The 21,245-nt window shown below is 45.6% G+C and overlaps 4 protein-coding genes across 4 annotated transcripts; 3 read left to right on the forward strand and 1 right to left on the reverse strand.

The window, feature by feature from the left end:
* Window positions 1-12: 12 nt before the first annotated feature.
* On the reverse strand, window positions 13-7,142 carry LOC126558991 (BLOC-1-related complex subunit 5). The gene is made up of 4 exons (XM_050215086.1): window positions 6,770-7,142; window positions 6,450-6,709; window positions 291-479; window positions 13-228 (listed from the first exon to the last, which is right to left on the reverse strand). Exons 1-4 carry the CDS (start codon window positions 7,140-7,142, stop codon window positions 13-15), a joined length of 1,038 nt encoding a protein of 345 aa, XP_050071043.1.
* LOC126559562 (uncharacterized) lies at window positions 4,013-4,873 on the forward strand. The gene has a single exon (XM_050215735.1). The coding sequence runs from the start codon at window positions 4,013-4,015 to the stop codon at window positions 4,871-4,873; it is 861 nt and encodes a 286-aa protein (XP_050071692.1).
* Window positions 7,143-8,532: 1,390 nt separating the features above from the next.
* On the forward strand, window positions 8,533-12,032 carry LOC126557831 (uncharacterized). Its single transcript, XM_050213732.1, has 6 exons — window positions 8,533-9,031; window positions 9,106-9,369; window positions 9,972-10,069; window positions 10,157-10,279; window positions 11,566-11,686; window positions 11,767-12,032. The coding sequence occupies exons 1-6, from the start codon at window positions 8,533-8,535 to the stop codon at window positions 12,027-12,029; spliced, it is 1,368 nt and encodes a 455-aa protein (XP_050069689.1). The 3' UTR covers window positions 12,030-12,032.
* Window positions 12,033-13,765: 1,733 nt separating this feature from the next.
* Window positions 13,766-17,066, forward strand: LOC126568605 (paraplegin). Its single transcript, XM_050225111.1, has 2 exons — window positions 13,766-15,769; window positions 16,713-17,066. Exons 1-2 carry the CDS (start codon window positions 13,766-13,768, stop codon window positions 17,064-17,066), a joined length of 2,358 nt encoding a protein of 785 aa, XP_050081068.1.
* Window positions 17,067-21,245: the final 4,179 nt, after the last annotated feature.

A 21,245-nucleotide genomic window follows, 5' to 3' on the forward strand; every position in this document is an offset into this window, starting at 1 on the left:
TGCGCTTGTCACTCACTCGGTTTTCCACACGAACGGCTCGAGCCGATCCTCGACGCTTAGTAGATTGTTCAGATACTCCATGCTCTCGATGTTTTGGTTCAGTATATCGTTGCAGCGCGTTAGCTGTTGTGAAATTTGGCGCACCTTCGAAAAGGTTTCCGCGTAGGACGTGTAGAGCTTTTGCTTCTGTACCAATTGTGCCAGTGCGCTCGATACCTCCTGATCCACCTATAAAAGAACCAAACGTGTGTGAGTGTGTGCGTGTGTGTACCGAAAGACGCCGTGTGTACCTCCTTGATGCGGTTCGTTATCTGCTGCTGCTCGGAGGATACGTGGATGGCACATGTGTTGAAGTGTGACTGCAACCGGCTACACATGTTGATCAGATGAGTGGGCTGCAGACGTTCGAGCACTTCCGGATCGCGATTAGCCGGCAGTGTTAGCGTCCCACGCATCACGGGCAAGAACATTGGTACACTCTGCAAAAAAAAGCAACAACAAAAACCACATGTTTTGATAAGAGTGTCTGTTTAATATCGGTCGCGATAGAGGGCGCTAGTGATTTCGATTCGAAACGGCTTTCGCAAACGCTCCATAGAGGACGATACTGTGCTGCGAACTGAACCCAGATTACACCGATTTGTTTAAAGTTCGGTAACAGATGGCGCTGCAACGTTGATTTGCTATTTAGAACATCCGAAATTTTTGTCGATCTTGTGGATCTTTCCCGTTAAATGAGGTAGGTGTATTTGCCATATGCATTATTTCCGATTCTGAACCTACAACCGTAATAGGCATCGTTTCGTGCCATTTTCAATTCTTGTTAAATTCCCGGAATTAAATAAAAAAATCACGCCCATTTTTAGGATTGCTCAAAACGCGCACAAATCGGGATACACACGTCTCGCACCCTCGCGGAAGACGCATCATAATAATGATTGAAGGCGTGGGCGAACACCACAAACCATATATCTACCAAACTTAAACCAAAAGACAATCGGAAACCGCACACAAAGAAGGAAGGGGATTTTAACGGGGATTTTGTTGTTGCTGCTGTTGGTGAGAGAGTGTCAAGGTTAGGCGCACATTATATGAAGCAATCCTCCTTTGTAACAAGCGTAACCCCCGCCAAATCTGAGGACGGGGGCGCAAAATATGGTTGCCTCTCCCGGCGGCTTTTGTTTCTTTTCCTGGGCAACCAGCTTCCTTCGGCAAGCGAGGACTGTCAGCCAATCGCCAGCTCAGTTCGCACAGTCCATATTTGTGGTTTGCTCTCCAGCAAACCCCACGGCTTTTTGTGGTGCTTGTTTTAACACGCCACACAGGAAGGTCGACTCACTGTGGCCATTGCGCCGGGCTCAGCCGAAATGAGTAATATTGCTTCACCGAAGCTGGCTGCGGGGAAGGCGGAGAGTTCAATATTTGGGGTTTTTAAAATGGTTTCCCTGTGCCGCTGTTACTGTTTGTTGTTCCAAAAATAATGCTAAAGAACTATCAAATCGGGACCTTACTTCATCCGGGGAGGTGTATATGGAGAGAAACCAAGGGAGTAAACATTGGTGATGTCTGATAGTAATAGAATCTGGGTTTCTATTTTTTGAGAGATTTGTTTGGAGTACAGTAAGAGATGCCTTTTCATATTTAAAAGCTAAAATCTGCAATACCTCCATACTCCTTCTCCTTCGTCTTCTTGGCATAAAGACCTTCTGGGCCTTTAAGTGTTACGCCAGCAAAGGCTTACTAGACTTGCTGATTCCACGTAGCTTAGCTTAGATAGTTAGTCCTTAGTACGGGGGAACGGTCCGGATGAGATTTGAACCCCAGCCGTGTGAAGACTGGCCCCGTTGTCGCCTCTATCACCGAGCTGCCCCTTGATATCCATACTCCTAGATATCCTAGATAGATGTAGAGAAATTTGGTAGTGTTTTGTTTCCCTACTCCAAAGATTCCATGCACCAAATGTTCACCCATGCATCTCTTATAGAGAATAGCTAGCAAACTGATTCCGCATCCGCCAAAAACCGACTTGGTCGTCACCTTCAATTTCCGGACTTTCTGAAAATTGCTATAAAAATCTTCATTCTTCCAACATGGACGCGCGGTTCGCCAGATTCGGGCACCACCAGCTTAGCTTTTCAAAGTCGCAAGCCCCAGAATTCGTTACGTCCCGTGTAGGCGGCACACCACACCAATCCAGCTCCCTCCACCAACCTGCTTCTCGTGCCCACTCGTCGGCCCAAAACAGTGTACTCCCCCTCCACCCGTTTTCGCGCGGCCCGGTTTACACCTTCACGTCCACACACCGACCCGTACCTCATTTGCATACAAGATCACCGTGCGAGGTTTGCCTTCTGGCGGCCCGATCCGTGAGGCGGAGGCGTTGAAATGTTCATACCCGAGGGTGTGTGTGTGTGTGTGTGATCGTTCGACGCAAAAAGGGCCTTTTACTCCACACTTCCACAGAGACCAAAAATAGTTCACCGCCTGGCTAGCTTAATGCAATGGGCGCCCGGATTGCAACACCACCGATGCAGAGATGGCGGCGAAGCGTCATCCACCTTCTCACGCGGTAAGGTCTAATCATGCAGATCATGCCATATCGTGGGTTGGTTGGTGTCAAATAGGGTACGATTTTGGTGTGGGGATTGCGCCCTTTTTGCAGGGCGGTGGGGCGGTGGCAGGGTAAGGAATGCACCATAAAAGGGAGTACTGTGTAGTGTTGGAGAGCACACCGCAGTATTGTGCGGAAACGAAAGTGAGAGTGAGAGAGGTGGACTGAAGAATGCGGTCCAGAATATATTGAATACCAAGAGAATATAGCGCCGGGAACTGTGTCGGTCGGTCTGCTTTCTGTACGTTGTTTCGCTTTGTCGGTCAAGAATGGTTAAGACGTAATCGAGACGTGAAGCGAGATGGAAATCGAGTAAATTGCGACTACGACCATCAGAGGCTAACCTTTTGAGAAATCATACGCAAATTAGCTACATGATGATCCGAACGGTTCATCATCAGCAAATTGTTTCAGACGAGCGAGATGCAAGTAAATCCAGTTATTGGAGAGGAGTGGGGCATATGGTCGATGATTAACCGTGTACGTTTGCATAAATGCGAGATACTGTATGGAAATTATTGTGCAATTTTTTTTAACACATTATCATAAACGCCACTTGTTTCCTGAGCTGGCGGACACTCTCTCTCTCTCGTGCGTTCCCTCGACAATTGTGTTAAATCAATTTGATAGAAACTCTTCTACGCATCACTCGGCTCCTCGAGACATCTGAGCATTCTTGCTGTAGCGCAGTAGTCCTACAATTCCGTTCCACATTTCGGTTACGGCACGTGCAGCTGTACAGAGCGCCACCTAAGAATGTGACGCAGACAGCCAGATACGTTGGCCGAGCGATAGAAGGAGAGAAATCCGTTGCGATCCGTAGGAAGCCTACTGCTTCGCTGCTGTGTGGTGCCTTCGCCGTATGGCGTGGGGCGCACGTTCGCTCACTCAGGTGCGCACAGTGGAACGAACCGGACCGTTTGTATAAATCGCTGGTCTGTGCAGAGCTGAAGGAGAAGTCGTTTGCAAACACGAAACGCACGTTTCGGTGCACAAGTTGAAGGAAAAAGCCCGGAGAAAGGCACAAAGCGAACATCAGCGGGTGTAATCGAATAGCACGAAGCAAACAGAGCGGAATGAAAGTGAAATGCGGGACGATGATGGACGGCTAGTAGCAGAAGTGGTAGTAGTAGTAGCATCAGAGTAGTAGTACTACGCCCACGTGTCTGTTCAATTTTTACATCCCTTAGGTTCCGCTCGGTGGAGTGTGTATGTGTGTGTGTATCTGTGTTGTGTGCTGGTTCAATTCTCGGCGTTGTAGTGATTTATCGCCACCCCTTTTCAAAGTCTGGAGCTGAGCGTATGTGTGTGTGTTTGTGCTATATACTAGTGAACTGTTGAGCACTATAGCAAACCTAACCCAACTAGTGATTATTGGTGCCTAGTACGAATCGCCACGATATGGCACAGCAAAAGTTTTTCTCGGGCCTAACCGAGGGTATGATTAATCGAGCCTCCGGTGAGCGTCCCGATCGACAGAAGACACACTTCTACTGGCCGGATGAGTACGCACCGGAACCGGCACCGTCCACCTCGATCAACAGCCGCCGTTCGTCATCGACCTCGACGACCGCTTCCAGCTCACAGCTGGCCCCATCCATCACCACAACAGATCACCGACGTCCGGAACAACACTCAACCTGGGAACCCGTATCCCGCGACCGCCATCCCAAACATGCCGAATCGCACATTCAGTTTTACGACGGCGTTGGTTCATCGTTCGGCGAACTCGAACGCACCAAGGCACACGAGCGGTTCCGGATCGAGCAGTTTCTGCGACAACAGTCGGAGGAGGAAACAGGCGAAGCGGCCCGTGCCAAACGGCTCAGCACGCTCCAGTCCAAGATCGAATTCTACGACTACTGTACGCCTTCACCGGCCGTAAATGGTGCTGTTCGACGAAATCCGGCCCATGCCGGGCGGTCACGAACAGAGAACAACGGGTACGGCAGCGAGCACGATCGTAATGGGGACACTACCGAGCACGATCCCGGCGAGGATGAGCTTGATTTTGACGATCGTAGTAGCTACCGTTCGAGCATCTGCTCGTCAACACGCACAACCCCGACCAGTGGCCATCGCCACTATACAACCGGGACGGAGCTGCCCGAGCACAAGCGCAACTCCCAGCGACATCTAAGGTCCAGCATTAACTTCCACAACGGGTGTGCGGTGGCGGACGACAGTGACGACCCGCAAAAACCGATCACCGTGCGCGAATCGGCCACCACGCGTGTTGGCGTTGGTTTACCGAACCTGTAACTTTAGGCCGACGACACCTTGAAACGACCCCCACGTGCCGCGGTCCCCCCCCCCCCCCCTCCAGTAGCTAGTTTTTGCTCTCTTTGCGTATTAGAGTAATACCATCATATGTACACGGGGCTAAAGGTGTAGCCAGATCAAGCAGCGGGGTTGTCCACATGTCTAACAACATTCTACACCATGTAAGCAACACTGTCCACACAACAAAAAAGAGGTGAAATCATTGTCGCAGTTTTGACTGAACTACATATAGTCAAGTTAGCCTCTTTTCAATATGTTTTAACTTCCATTTCTTGCACGAAACAATGCAAGGTGTTCACGGATTTTATTGACGCATTTAGCGAGAGTTATAGAATCGTTCGAGCATATTATTTACATCACGGTTAGTAAATTTCTTACTGGCTATCAAAACGCATTAATTTTTCAATAGGGAGAGGCGAATGTAGTCTCAGAGACTCAAAACTTCTATAAATAGACAAAAAAAAAACACACACACTTTTTCACAGTGCGGTTTGTTGGTTGATCACAGATTTCAATACAATCAATAGATTCTAAAAAGTATTTATATTTTGCATTCTACACAATCTGCTGTATCTATATCGAACATTGCATGTTACTAGCAGTTCGGAGTGTTGTTCAAATTCTGTTGTATCCAATATAGTTTTCATAACAGTTGTTACACTAGCTTAAATAAGTTTATTTTATTATTCAAAAGAATGAAAACAGTTGAGAAATGAACTGCGAAGTCAATAACCGGCGCCGATCAAATAAACACAATCATCCGCACGTCAATAATATGCTCGAACGATTCTATAACTCGCTGAATATATGGGTTATTACACGGTGGAAAACGATGCTATCGGTTCCGGCATCTTCTTCTTCTTCTTGGCTTAAAGACCCCTAAGGTAACGCCGGCCATCGAATTGCTTATTGGACTCGCCGATACCACGTAGTTGGGTTATCAGTCCTCACTACGGGGGGACGGTCCCCGGACGGGATTTAAATCCCTTCAATCCTGCTGTTTGAAGACCGGCGCCAATCGTCGGCATCTATCCTTCAAAGCCGGTTAGACAGATAGGTTCTAAAAATCGTAAAATTCAGCATGCACAATTCCAATTCAGTTTGGATGGGAAATATCTGTCAAATGAAACAGAAAATGTTATTTTTGTCCTGAATGGATGGCAAACAGCGAAAGAAAGCATGCTTTTTTGTGATTTTTTGAGCGCGCACATCCATGAAAAACTATTTTTCTGTTCAAATTTTCAAATCGTTTCTGATCGGTTTCTGCCAAAGGCCTTCAATGACAGATAAAACCCAAAATCCGCCGTGTAATCACCTCTTATGTTAATAAAATCTTTGAAGACCCTTTAACGTGGCACGGGAATCCCAAAAAAAATGTGTATATAAAGTGAACACTATTGCTAGTGAACGGTGCGATTCCGTGTGCATCTCGTAGGCTGCGGTGTGTAGGTTCCAGTCGTAAAGTGTATTCATTTATTGAACCGGACAACCCTGCAAAGAATCTCTTGATCTCTCTCCAAGCCCAATTTTGCCCCACGATGATGACGTCACGTACCTGCAGACGGATAATGTCGTCGTCCTTCTCGATGCCGACGTCACGAACGGCGGCCGATTTCACTACCACGATACTGTGCGCACCACCACCCGTTGTGGCTGTTGCGGGTCTACCACCTCTAATACCACCCCGTGCTTCCAGATTCTGTGTGAGATGTTGCTGGTAGTGGTGCTGCTGCGACGCCCTGTTCATAATAATTGCACTGTTCGGGCGTGTTTTTGCCTGCTTTGATTGCTGCTTGTTGCGTAGCTTTGGTGAATCTGGAAAAAAAAGAACTATTAAACAGGAGATTCTTTATTTTCGTGCGGGATGCCGCTTACCGCCGATCGGTTTATCGGTGTATGATATGTACGGTAGATCGGAATCGGAACAAACGCTCATCGGTGGTGAGACGGGGCGTGAATCACAGATGTACGCCGATGATGGGGTAACGGACGACGTGGAGTACCCATCGTCCAAGATTCCACCCGCACCACCGCTCGGGGTGGTACCGGTGACCGCGATTGTATTGCCCCGTTGCAACTTACTACCGCCCGTTCCCGAACTGCCAGCAGCACCAGTGCGCCCGGATGCGGTGGAGGACGATGTGGCCGGATTGCTGGTCGAGTGTCTGTGTAGACTACCGGTACGCAATGCACCATCCGGTCCGTTTGTGGTCCCCTGCTGGAGTTGCGTTGAATGTTCCGACCCCATGGTAAATCGATTGAAGAGAGAGAGCTGCACAACGGAAAGGAAAGTTTTATCCGGATTGGAGAGCTCGTGTAATGGCGGGATGTGCGGAGATTCGAATCTAGGGGGACGAGATGGAAAGAAAAAAAAACGATATGATTATTCACCAGTGTTGATATGTTGACGGATGGCTATGTTGTACTAAGAAATGTTCTAACTGCTTCTACAAAACTGACAAATAAATTTTAAGATTGTAAACTAACTTAGGTAGCTAGGGTTTTTCTTTTGTTTTGTTTTGTTGATTCAGATTAAGATTAAGTAGTGAGGACTGACTATCCAACTAGCAGGTAGATAGATAAGTTGTAGACCTGATCTATAGATGGCGGCTTTGAAAAGGAATTTATATTTTTGACAGTTTTAACTAACCTTGACAATACACAAGTCCATAAAATGGGTTTAGATATCCGTAAAACAATATTGATGGAGATAACAGAAGGTTTGGCGTGTTTTAAAGAGCTTGTGCATCATATGACTCGCGGAAGCTTTACGCAAAATGAGTTCCGCGTGAGCTCACAATCCAAGAATGATCCAGAGGTTTCTTTAAAGCTTTTAAACTAAAATAATGTCGAATTTTAGCGTCGGTATGTGACTATGGACAGGTCAGCAGCAGGAAATTAACTATTTGTTGCAAAAAATACTGAACAAACTACTATTTGCTGAAAGAAACAAAAAGAAGGACCAACGGTGAAGTTTTCGCTGAAACAGAAGCGTATTTTGATGTTAATGACAAACAATTTTTTTTTGAAAATGGCGTCAAAAAGATAGAGGATCGCACACATTTGCTCTCGAAGGCGATTAAGTTGAGTAAACAAATTATATTTGGTCAAAAAATCCTTTTATCGTAGCAAGGAGTAAGACTTATCGACCCACCCACAACGAGTTTGGTAAGCCATTAGATGGACGGCGGCGACCTAGAAGGATCGTTAAGCCAAGAAGAAACAGTATCACTCTTTGGTCAACTTGGTCAATAAGTATCGTTAGATCATGCCGCTACCAGCTACCACACAAAGAAGGTAGTGTTATAGCGCCCTTTCTCTTGAATCGCACCATACCGTGTAGCACCGTGTACTTCGAGCAATTAACCGCTAATCGAGTGATAATTATACGCCATCGCACGCCGACACGGCTGTAGACGTGCATGCCGCTTGTTCGTTTCGATCTACTTCTCGGCTTAATGCACTGCCCACCGAGCGTGCCTTCCCCAAAGGGTATCCAATAACGCGCTAAGACGACAGTGCCGGAGCTTGGAATCATATTACCAAGCCCAGTCCACCGGTGATAGTCGCATAGCACGCTAAGCTTGTGTGAGAAGAGTAGAGCGAGATAAGGAAGGAAAGGAAACGCAAACAAAAAAATGCCATCTTTGTGGATCATCTGGATCATCGTTCAGGAGTACGGATATTCGCTGATATTCGCTTCCAGCAAGCTGTACGGCTCAACGAACCTACCGGAGGATGCCCATTGCCGGACGGGTGTTAATCGAACACTTGTAGCGTCCTTCCCGGTAGCCAAACAGCAGTACATCGATTACAAGCTGCACTACGGTTTGCGGTACAATCCAACCCGGCCAAATGATCGCAACGTTACGCAGGAGCATCCGTTGCGGGAGCGCAAAAAGTTTCTACCGCCCAAGCAGCTATCGTACGAGCCACCTTTGCTAAGCGTTTTTCACATCATTTCGTTTGTGAACGGACCGTGCGTACCGAGACAGCCACCGGCAATAATGGAGGGAAGCGTCCCAGGGGCCAACGGTACCATATGGACCGGTGTGTGCTATCACGAGCAGGAGTGCAATCTGCTGAATGGCACGCCAATGGGCAGCTGTGCCGGAGGGTTTGGAGTGTGTTGTGTGTGTGAGTGGAGCCTCAGCTGAGGGGAATTAGTGTGAATTGTTCTGAATCGTCCACTTTTTGTTTGCATATTGCAGTTCGGTACGGGTGCGACGGTAGGACGGAGCAGAATGTAAGCTATTTCCACAGTCCGAACTATCCGGCGCCCGCTACGGATGCTTTGCCGTGTGGTTTCACCCTAGCCCTGCAGCGCACCGTGCAGCAAGTACTGCTCGAGTTTCTGTTCTTCGAGCTGCAACCGCCACAGCTTGGTAACTGCGTGGAGGATCAATTTATCGTCTCGGTACAAAACGACCAGCGTGTCTATCCCGTGCTCTGCGGCATCAACACTGGACAGCACAGTACGCATGTTTCCTTTTTTTTCTTCCTCCCACTGTTAGTGAAATAGTATATTTCCTCATCTGAATTAGCGGTGGGAACTTTGCAGTGGATTCAGGAATTCACGTAAAAAAATCCGGAGTAATCCAAAGTAATCTCCGATATTAACTCTCCAGTGCATTGCGGAATCAACTGAAAGTTACTCCGGAGTCTACTGGCGATTTAACTTCGGAATTAACACCGAAATCGAAATCGCTGTCGACTCCGGAGTAATTAGTCGGGAGCACAGTCACATTCGCATTCTCCCGAGCAAAAAAGTTTTGTTTTTTTCTGTAGCACAACCATTGGTTGGTACTAATCAGATTACTCTGGAGTCCGAAGTTAACTCCGGATAGCTCTTGATTACTCCGAATTACTCCGGATTACTTCGGAGTTAGCTCCGGTTTTTTTGACACCGTAACACAAGCATTGGTCGGTACTAACCACTGCACACTTCCCCGTTCCGGTTGTTAAAAAATCTAGAGTTACTCCCGTGTGTCTCGGAATCCGGGACTATGGGAAAAATGAGAATTAACCTATCACTCATCTCTTCGTCACACCCCCTCCCCCCAACCAATTTCGTTAGTGTATCTCGACATCGACCGTGCATACTCACACCGTCTGTATCTGAGCGCTGTGTTCAACTCCAAACAGCCGCGAGCCTTTCTCGTGAAGATAACGCAGGTCAGCAGTCACCGTGTTCCGTCCTATGCTTCCAACGTACTACATTCTGCCTGACGGGTGTTTTGTTCTTTACGTGCTATCTTTCAGCTAGCAACGCCCCGCGCTCCAGCCAGCTGCCTGCAATTCCATGAGGGTGTGAGTGGTGTATTGAAATCATTCAACTACGACAACAGTTCCGTGCTGGTGACGAACCGCAAGGCAAGCTATTTTGTGAGTTAACTGCATGCATGCACATTTCGCCACATCGGGCCGATAGCGCGTTATCATACGAGGAAACGGAAACTTACCCCAAAGAGGATTTAGAGTAGGGAAGAAGGGAGATCTGTTTAGCACACTGTGCTGTGAACGATTCTTTCCCTAGACACCATGGTGTGTTGTGAGCAGAGTGCGCTTTAATACGTTGGTTGAACTTTCAATCGCTGGCCGAGGAATTGGGGCTCGTTGGCTTCCTGTTTTCTCCCACTGACCGATAAGCTTATTGCCGAATGAGAATTTGTCGTTGTTTATTTAGTTTTTTCCTTTGTCAACGCGTTTGTTGACATTGTGTTGCAGCGCAGCTAGGGTCTGTGTGTATGAATGTCTGGTTAAGAAGTTCACAGGAGGGATTTTAACCCTTAAATAACCAGCAAACCCTTCATATTCCAGGCAACCGAACTACCCGTGCAGCCAGCAACTTTGGAGGCTTATAACTTTTTGTGTACGTGATCCAATATCAATGCAATATTCTGATGAATGTTAAGTAATTTTTTTTTCTTTCTATTAAATTACAAATGGTGCCGTAATTCCAAGGAATTTTTAAGTTATGGATCATTAAAATTGACATGTTTTTTTCCAACAAAATGAAAAAAAAAATGCTAAGAATTATTATGCAAGTACTTTAAAAAATTTTACAGAAAAACACCCCTTAACAGTTTATAGAACTGCAAAGCATGGATAAGAAAAACACAAAGTGAAACGACACATTAATGTCAAATGCATATTTTAAGCCCAGTAAAATTCTGAAAAATTTACATTACACTCACACTGATTTAATCGTCTCATAACTGCAAGAAGTATGAATACTGTCGTGAAAATTTAACACTGCACTAAAAAACTACCTTTAAACGTTTTCAAATTTTGTAGAAAAAACATGTTATCTATGAATATTCATAACTCGAAAACGACTAAGAGCAGAGGTGACGTTTGCATACCAATAGAAGAAGAATTGACTTAATTTTCATCAGAATACTCCCTTCCCCCAAATTGATTGAGCCTCCCATATTGATGGCCACACGAGTAGCCCAATTGCCTGGATTAGGGGTTTAAGAAAAAACCAATCTGAAAAATTGATTCAATCTATCTGATCACTAAAAAGTAATTAAAATCGGATTGGCTACCCTGGGTTTGCCTGGAGTACTTTTAAAAACTGGTTGATTTTTTCCGTTTTCTATTCGAAAAACAGCTCAACTTGAAGGTTCATTTCGAAGGGGAATCTCTGTTCTTTCATTTATTTCCAGAACAATCTAAACTACGCCATTTGCATCCGGCGGCAGCCAATGTTTTGCAATGTTGTGCTGACGACCTTGGACCCGGCAAACGGGAAGGAGAACATATTTCAGTTGGTTAACATTGCGGAAGGTACTGTTCGCCATGCTCAGGACCTCTCCCATTCGCATTCCAGGCTATTGATATCGCAATTAATTTGTCCCACGGTACAGATGGTAGCAGTATCGTTCCATCGAACCAGGCCGGCGTAGAACTGTTTAGCTGTCCGGATGATTTCATCGCCATCAATTTCGTTCGTCTGTGTGGGGAACGTCTGAACGATGGAAGTCTGGTGGCCGATGCCAGTATCAATCAGCCAGTTAGGTATACCAGCGCGGGTCCGATAATAATAGCGGTTCAAACGGATCAGGCGATCGTCGGACGTGGTTTTAAGCTTACCTACACGCAGCTTGTCTGCACAGACAAAATACGTTAGACAATAAAGCTTCTTGCAGCTCAATCTATCTTGAGGTCAATTATATCCTTTCTCGTACTGATCTTTTTATTTTTCTTGTACATCAGACGAGGAGGTTGTTATGTTGTTCAAAACCATAGTCACCTTGGCACTTATACTCATATTTCTTGCACTCGTTCTAAGCTTCCATGGTCCGATCGCACGCTTCATCGTCAGAATCGTGATAGAAGTAGATATTTACGAGCATATCGCTGGAATCCATCGGAATTTCCGGTCATTTTCTCTCTGTTTTTTTTTGCCTGATCCTGAGCACACTCGGTTATGGAAAAAAATTATATACTACAATAATATGTCGTTTAACTACGTGATTTTTCCTGCTATGTAGAACGAGGTCTACTGTAGCGGTTAAATAAAAACACCATATACTTTTTATGTACTCGTACAAAAATTCTGAAAAAACAGTTTATATCTGTGGTTTACATTTATATCAACTGTTAGAGGCATTTTTGTCAAATTGTTTTGAAAGAACTTAAATAAAATTTTGTTGACGGTTTTTTCACTTTGTCAGAAAAAAAAACATCGCAACTTTGAAGATCCATAACATGAAAATTACTTGGACATGAGGCATATTTTTCAATTCAATAGAAAGCAGTAGAACAAGTAGAGCAGTAACAATACAGCACTGGACCGTCATAATTAATTATCAATAAGAAAGCAGTAGAATTAACGTGACATTCATCAGAATATTGCATTGATATTGGATTGAGTATCAAAACGTTATACATGTTATGTAAAAAGTTGCTGGCTACACGGGTAGTTCGGTTGCCTGGAATATGAAGGGTTTGCTGGTAGGCCGCGACAAGGTTAAAGCAGAAATTGTTAGCAAATAAATAAAATAAAATAAATATGGCGCTTTGCGTAACCATGATTTGGATTGCAGTGCCGTTGTTTTGTCTTAAATTTTTGGTTTTGCCTTTGTGAAAAAAAAACTGTATTATTGAAATTAATTTCGTCCATATCCAGTGGGAACAAAAGGTACATGCTGCTACAAAAAAAAAGAAATCCTACGATGAACACCAAGCGGTTGACGTTGTGCGCGGTGACAGTGACAGATGTCGAATTTGACAGGACCATTTCACAACGGGCAGCGAAATAAAAACATTGTCGTTCGCCACTGGTAGAAATCGAAGCAAACAATACTAGTTTTTCTATTTCCATCTACACGAAACAGAACACCGTAATCCGGGATTGGAAAGCAGCGCAAAGGTGAAGCTTTGTTAGTTAACTGCGTAAAATTTAAGCTTCTTTTTGTGATCCAGAATACCTCTCTTTACGCGGTAGGGTTTGTTGTAAACAACGGAGCGGTTGTGAAATACCGAGTCCGACCATTGCGTGTTCTGGAGCAATCTAGTTTCGGGCAAGCCACAACTATTCGGAATATTTGGCCAGTGTGACTAAATTATAAAGGTGAAAAATACTGTAATGTTGTACGAAATTAAGTGAGCAAACCAATACGTTGCATCTTTGCTGTACATCGCGTGTGTTATGTAAACAATTTGGTATACTTTTTGCTGCAGGTGAGTAAGTGTTGGTGTTAATTAGCTTTTTGCCCAACATCTGAGCAATTCAACATCTCACTGTTTGAATCAATAGTATACCTGAACAATTCAATATCTCGGCAAACTTGTTCATTATATCCCCGATACTAATATAATTTTTTTTAGGTATCAACCCCCAAAAGCCACACAAGTCACGAAATGCATCACCTGGAAAGATGTAGACAGCTGATAAATAGCACCGTCCTAAAGCTAGTGGTGCGACGCTTAGAACCTACTATCCAGATTGTCCACCGTACCGTAACTAGTCACACGAACCGTGATGCACTTTGGCGTGCAATAGAGACTGCATCGAGGAGCGGGCAACCGTTCGGCCGCACCCAAAAACAACTCCGCCAAGTGCACGCCGAACAGCGAGCACTGCTGCGTATGCTGTGCGATTCTAGCTCGATACCGGCGTACGTGTTTGCGCGCCATCTGCATACATCGGCACGGAAGCTGGACAAACAACAGCCACCCCAGAAGCCGAAACCATCGGACCGGCGGGGAGAGGGAGATCCAAACCGGGGCAATAAGAAGGATGATGAGGATGATAAGGAAAAGATGATGTCCGTGGTGACGAAGACGCTGATCTGGATGATTACGATCTATCTGCTGGTTGGCTTCCTGTCGATGGTGTTACCGTCGCGCAATCGGCCCGAATCTGCCACACGCTACGTTAGCTGGCACGAGTTCGTACATCACATGCTGGCAGTCGGTGAGGTGAAGGAGGTGGTGGTACACCCGGACATGGAGATGGTGACCATTATCCTGCAGGACGGTGCGATCGTGAAAGGACGCCGCGTGCAGTCGAACATCTTCCACATGGCGGTGGCCGATGTGAACAAGTTCGAGGAGAAGCTGCGGGCCGTCGAGCAGCGGCTGGGCGTTACCGAGGGTGTATCGGTGCAGTTCGAACGGAGCGGGGATGTTAGTGGACGCATCCTGTTTACGCTGTTTGCGACCGGCGTGATTATTGCACTGCTTAGCCGGATCCGGGGCGGCCGGGGTCCAATCTCGATGGACAGCTTCACGCAGATGGGACGGGCCAAATTTACTCTGGTCGATCCGATCGAGGGTGGACGAGGCGTGTGGTTCCGCGACGTGGCCGGATTGCAAGAAGCGAAGCAGGAGGTGATGGAGTTTGTCGATTATTTGAAATCACCCGGACGTTACCAGCGGCTCGGTGCGAAAGTGCCAAAAGGTGCACTTTTGCTAGGACCACCGGGCTGTGGGAAGACGTTGCTGGCGAAAGCGGTCGCAACGGAAGCACACGTACCATTTCTCAGCATGAACGGGTCCGAATTTATCGAAATGATCGGCGGTTTGGGAGCGGCACGTGTTCGCGATCTATTCAAGGAGGCAAAGAAACGTTCACCGTGCATTATCTACGTGGACGAGATAGATGCGATCGGCCGTCAACGGGAGGGTGGATCGGCAGGAACTGGTGGCATGAATTCGGGCGAATCAGAGCAAACGCTTAACCAGCTGTTGGTCGAAATGGATGGTATGGCAAGTAAGGAGGGTGTACTAATGCTTGCCAGCACTAATCGGGCGGACGTCCTCGACAAAGCGTTACTACGTCCGGGTCGTTTCGATCGCCACATTCTGATCGATTTGCCCAATCTGGCCGAACGGAAGGAAATTTTCGAGAAGCATCTGTCCGGGATTGCACTTGAGCAGCCACCCGCCACCTACTCGAGCCGGTTAGCGACACTAACGCCCGGGTTTTCCGGTGCCGATATTGCGAACGTATGCAACGAGGCAGCACTCCATGCTGCCCGCACCAACCAGAAGGTGGTACGGACGGTCAACCTCGAGTACGCAGTGGAACGGTTGGTGGGTGGTACGGAAAAACGGTCCCATGCCCTATCGCCTACCGAACGGCGCGTGATAGCATTCCACGAGTCGGGTCATGCGCTTGTCGGTTGGATGCTGCCCAACTCGGACGTTCTGCTCAAGGTAACGATCGTACCGCGCACGAGTTTGGCGCTCGGATTCGCTCAGTACACACCTAAAGAGCAGAAGCTGTACACCCGCGAGCAGCTGTTTGACAAGATGTGTATGGCGTTGGGTGGCCGGGCGGCGGAAAATCTCACCTTCAACCGTATTACAACCGGTGCGCAGAACGATCTCGAAAAGGTGACCAAAATGGCGTATGCACAGGTAAGTACGACTGAAACAAGCATGTTTGGCTATTACAGGGTTGGAACGTTTAAACGGATTTTACGGATTGACACATTCAGCGAACTTTAGAATCGTTCGGCAAGTCGTTAAAACATTAACCCCAATCGCTAAAAACTGCTTGACGTTATCATCGTGAAAGCATTTTATTAATGATGGTTAAATGAAACACAGTCGTTAACGTGGAGCAAATTTGCAACTATCAAATGCATCTATTTAGCTCAGACTGCTTTGTAAATGATGCTTTGTAAGTGCTAGCTCGTTAATAAATCGTTCCAAAATTCTCATGTTTGATTGAATGCCGCTCATAACTTTATCGCTGGATATGAAAAGTCAGACATATTGACCACAAGTTGTGCTTCGGAAAGGTATTTTTACGATAGGCTCATCCTACCTCACCAGCGCACTGTCGCACTGCAAGGCTCGGCGACAGAGTTTGTGGGGCACCGATGAGCTCAGCATGTTATTATATTTGATAATTCCCCCATTGTCGTTGAAGACTTACAATTACGACATAGATATGTCGCGCTAGGAATGTATCATTACAACTATTGTAGAAAATTCTAATAATGAGATGACTATGATTTGCGATACAAATTAACCATTAACCAATTAACCACCGTTTATACTACTGCTCGAAATTTTTGAATTTTTGAAGTGATTCCAGCCTATTGACTCGTTCGGCTATCAAAGCGCATGATTTTTTCACCGTGCAGTTTGTTAGTTCATTACAAATTTCTGATACACGATCCTCTGTTCTACAGACATCCACTGCACAAATACCCAAACACGTCAACAGCGCGTCGAACGAGTAAATAATTTGCTCGAACGATTCTATAACGCGCTGAATGTGTCAATAAAGTCCGTGAAAATCCTGTATCAATATAATTAATGTGTGTTTTTACCGTACTCCCCCGGGGGTTAGATTAAATACTTCGGCATGAACACCACCGTTGGTCCAATTGCATTCGCTGAGGACAGCGATAATGATCCGTACGCGGAAAAGCCGTACTCGAAGAGTTTGGGCAATCTGATCGATTTTGAAGCGCGCAAAATGATTACCGAAGCGTACGAGCGAACGGAGCAAATTCTGCGCGACAATGCGGACAAGCTGAACCGGCTAGCGGAAGCGCTACTCGAGAAGGAAACCCTCAACTACGACCAGGTGGTGGAGCTGATCGGACCGCCAATGTATGACGATGCGAAGCGTAAGATAGAGCCGGTTGATTTCGAAGACAGCCTGAAACGGTTAGCTCAGAACGGTGTGGAAGAGAAGTGAGAAGACCAATAACGGGAAGGAGTAGGGTAGGTAATACCATAGTCGAACGAAATTCATGATTTAGCCGATGAATCGTTGGGAAGGCAGACTGTTTGATTAGTTGTAAATAAATGATTTGATGAATCGTATTTGTTACTTAATATCTTTTTCCCTGTTTGTTTTCTGTAGTGGAGTGTGTTTGCGGCAGCAATAGTAATCACGTCAAGCTACCTTGAATTGAGTAGTAAACATTGAACATTTAAGCTGATTTTATGGCAAGGATAGCCCTGTCACGGGCAACCCGAAAAACTCAATATTCCAGGCAACCGGACTACCAGTGTGATCAGCAGCACTTTGAAAGCTTATAACTCTTTTTTATGCGTAATCCAATATCATCGCAATATTTTGATGAATATTAAGTCAACGCTTCTTCTTTCCATTAAATTAAAACGATGTCTTATTTTCAACTAATTTCCAAGTTATGGATTTTCAAAGTTACCAGAGTTTTTCAGACAAAATGAAAAAAATCTAAATAATTATTATGCAAGTGTTTTAAAAAACATGGACAACAAAATGTTTCCAACGGTTTGTAAGAAAAGTAAGAAACTTTGTAGTAGTAAGAAAAAAAAATTCCAAATTTGTTGTTCACAAAATTATTAAAACTGATTGATGTGAACGGCCTCGATTGAGGTCACGCCGGCCATCGAATGGCTAACCACGTAGTGGGATAGTCAGTTCTCACTACGTGGGGACGGTCGGGATGGGATTTGAACTCAGGTCATGCTGTGTGAAGACCGGCCATTAGATGACCGACATGACCTAGAAGGCCGTTAAGTCAAGAAGAATAAATGCTTTGAATAAAATCCTCACAAAGAATTCTACAAACTCTTTTGGGAGTCGTTATTATCAAACTCACTCCCAAGTTAAGTGTCGCCAGAGAGATTCGGATTGCAAAGATTTTTCATTTGTTTTTTAGGATTCGTATCAACGGAGAGTTTAAACAACTGTCTTTGGGTTCGAAGTGCAGCGAATTGGAACAGCGATTGTGAGAGGTGTGACGTCGTTATGAGAGGTAATCCCGACGCAACCGCACCGTCATCTGCACAGGATTCCTTTTCAAATTGATCTAGAAAATTGTGCAACAACTCTTGGCCATCTTTGTGGTACTTTTTCATGCATGCAGCAACTATTAGGAGGTTCATGGGTCAGTGCCATTCCTTGAGAAAATAGAGCAACATGTGACTTTCTTTCATTGATTGTGAACCGCAGCTTCGGTTGAATGTTTCAAGGGCTTAAAATGGTCGGATGGCTAGATTCAATCTCTCCCTACTATAGAAAATTCTGATAGATATTTGCTAGATCGTATCCGGCCGCCAAGAAATGAGACACAACGATCAACTTTCTGTCGGGCCCGGATTGAGTGAACGGTACGAAAAAAAACTTTTGCGCAAAAAACTTTTACTATTTTTAACCTAGCTAGTGCAAATTTACAGACAATGCTCTCAAATGTTGATGGTATGAAGTTAACTAGTATACATACAGCAGGTGACAAATCGAATCATTTTTGTCGTTTTTTTTTAAATGTATACGTTTTTCTCATCACTACGTTACCGGTCTCGTTGTAGTCTCTTTTCCGTTTTTTTTAAAATAGTTTAAACGAAGTATTCAATCTTGTGGGGCTCGAATAGCTTCCTCTAGCAATGATTAAACCAGTTTAGGTTTATTGTTTCGATTCAAAGGTAGAAAGGCAAGCTAGCTTATCATTACGAAATGCCTATTCTGTAGAAAAAAGGGATATGAAAGAACAAAACACTAATTTCGGTACAATTGCAGCATTCACCAATCCGCCAACTACGTCGTATAAACACACCGGTTCTCCCAAACAAAACGGTCGATCCGACAAACGCGACCGAGTGCGGTTAATCCGAGCTCGCTCAGTAAACCGGAAGCCGTGCTAGGGGACGGCCGAAAATACCACGAATACAGGGAGTTTTTAACTGCATCTAAACCGTGCGAGAGACTCCTACGGTAAGACAAATTTAAAACCGTTTCCGAATGGTTAAGCGAAGCCAACGAGCGGTTTCATTCGTGCCGTGGCGTACAAATGTAGATGTGGAATGGTGACAAAGAATTATGTACGCGGTGGTGGTTTGTGGTACGCTCGTTTTTTATCGTTTCGCGCACACACCTAAAAAGACATTATGTGCCGTGAAAAAAAAAACAACCGTCAGCTGAAGTGAATCCTTTTTCGTGGCTTTTTTGACTGAACAATCAATAGAAGAAAAAAAAACGGAGACTATTTTCTATCAACGCACAAAACCCAACTTTCGTGTACGCACGCCCGTTACATCGCCGGTGTAGGTGAGGAAGGGGGCAGGACAAGAAAAAATACGTTAGTCAGCGGTTTTTTTTTCTGGTCGAACCTTCGGATGCACTCTCAAAAGACCGCTTCTTTGTGATCTGTTTTTATTGCAATTTGGTGTTGCTCTCCTGCTGCTGCTGCTACTGATTGATTCCTATTTTCAAATTTAAAGTTGAACAAATTTTTCCCATTTTCCAACACACCGCGCGTCGGTCATAACCTTTTTTTCTTTCCTTTCTCTCTGCCTCATCGAGACATTTTCCATCGGCTTTGCGCATCATCTAATATCAGTCTCGTCTCGCACACCTTTTTCGTTTTGATTGTGTCTGTGCTGTGGTGTGTATCGCGTGCGCACCATTTTCCCAATGTGTGTGTGTGCGTGTGCGTATTTGTGTTACCGATTTGTGGCTGTGTGTTTAAAGCGCGAACAATTTGCGTTGTGAAGGGGGTGGTGTCCTTTTTCCTTCCCTCGTAAGGATCGATTTTCCTACTACCATTAACCCACACACACACACACACACACACGGGGGAAGTTTTCTTCCGCATCCGCAAGGTGTGTGTGCGTGCGTGGATCACGGGGGAACACATGGGCAAAGATCGATCACCCGTCCCGGTGCATATGTGTGTGTGCGTGGTGCGGGTTACCTTCGTTTTTTTTTGCTTTCCTTCTCCCCATCATTTAGCCGTGCGTTTCTGACCATTTTTTTCCCGTGCTGTGTGCGCACTCGCTCTCGCTCTCTCTCTCTCTCTTTCTCTCTCTCTCTCTCTGTCTTCTTTAGAATGTGTCTGCGCCCGCTAGTCTGCGTCGGTCTCATTCATTCGCTACGTTATCTGTCTCTCTGCCTTATGCTGGCTCCATTCTCGTTCCATTGGCCGATTTGCGTGTTGGTGTGTGGGGTTAGATTTTCACCGCAATGTTGGATGGGGTGTTCTAAAGCTCTTACTACCTTTTTCTCAAGCGCACGTCATAAGCTAAATTTTCATCGTCACACACGTTGGATACGTGAGTTTCCCGAGACCGGTCCAGGGAAGAGGAATTCTCACATAGAAAAGCTGTCAATCAGAAAAGTTTCAACCGTTCCCCAGTTGCAAGCTCTGAGCCTCCATCCCTCACAGGAGCTGGAGCCTTTGGGAGCTGGAAGGTAAAAAGCTAATTGAAGGAAATAATTCGCGCCCACTAGCCTACTGGGTGGAAACAAACTAGTGATGGGAACTCCGTAATGGATTCATGAATCCTCTCCGACTTCGACGTTTAAGCACCTTATTTAATTCCAGGAAGACTCCAAGGAAGAGCAACCAGGAGTTGAGCTGCACTGCAGCAATACGGAGTTAAACTCCGGAGTAATCCGAAGTTTACTAAGAAGTAATCCGGAGTTGAAACCAGAATTGACTCTGGAGAAATCTCCGGTATTAACTCCGGAGTTCACTGTGGAATCAGGCCTACTGGGTGTACTGGGGATTAAACTTCGGATTCTAAACCGAAATCGCTTTCGATTCCGGTGTAATTCCTTTGTCGCCTCGGCATTCTCCCAAAGAAAATATGGATTTGTTCGGTAACAGAACGCCCCAACTCGCTCGTTAGAAGTTCCGAAGATCCTCCGGGATATTCCGAAGTAATCCGAAGCTAAATCAAATCGCCATCGAATGGCTAACTAGTGTTACTGATATCACGAAGTTGGATAATTCGTCCTTACTACAGGAGAACTGTCCAGATTAAATTTGAATCTCTGTTCTGCAATTTGGAGCAATCCGAATAGTACTGGGGAGTAATCCGGAGTTATCTTCAATATTAAGTCAGGAGTGCACTGCGGAATCAGCTGAAGGATTGCTCCGGAGAA

The sequence above is a fragment of the Anopheles maculipalpis genome, chromosome X, assembly GCF_943734695.1.
Source record: "Anopheles maculipalpis chromosome X, idAnoMacuDA_375_x, whole genome shotgun sequence".
NCBI lineage: Eukaryota > Metazoa > Arthropoda > Insecta > Diptera > Culicidae > Anopheles > Anopheles maculipalpis.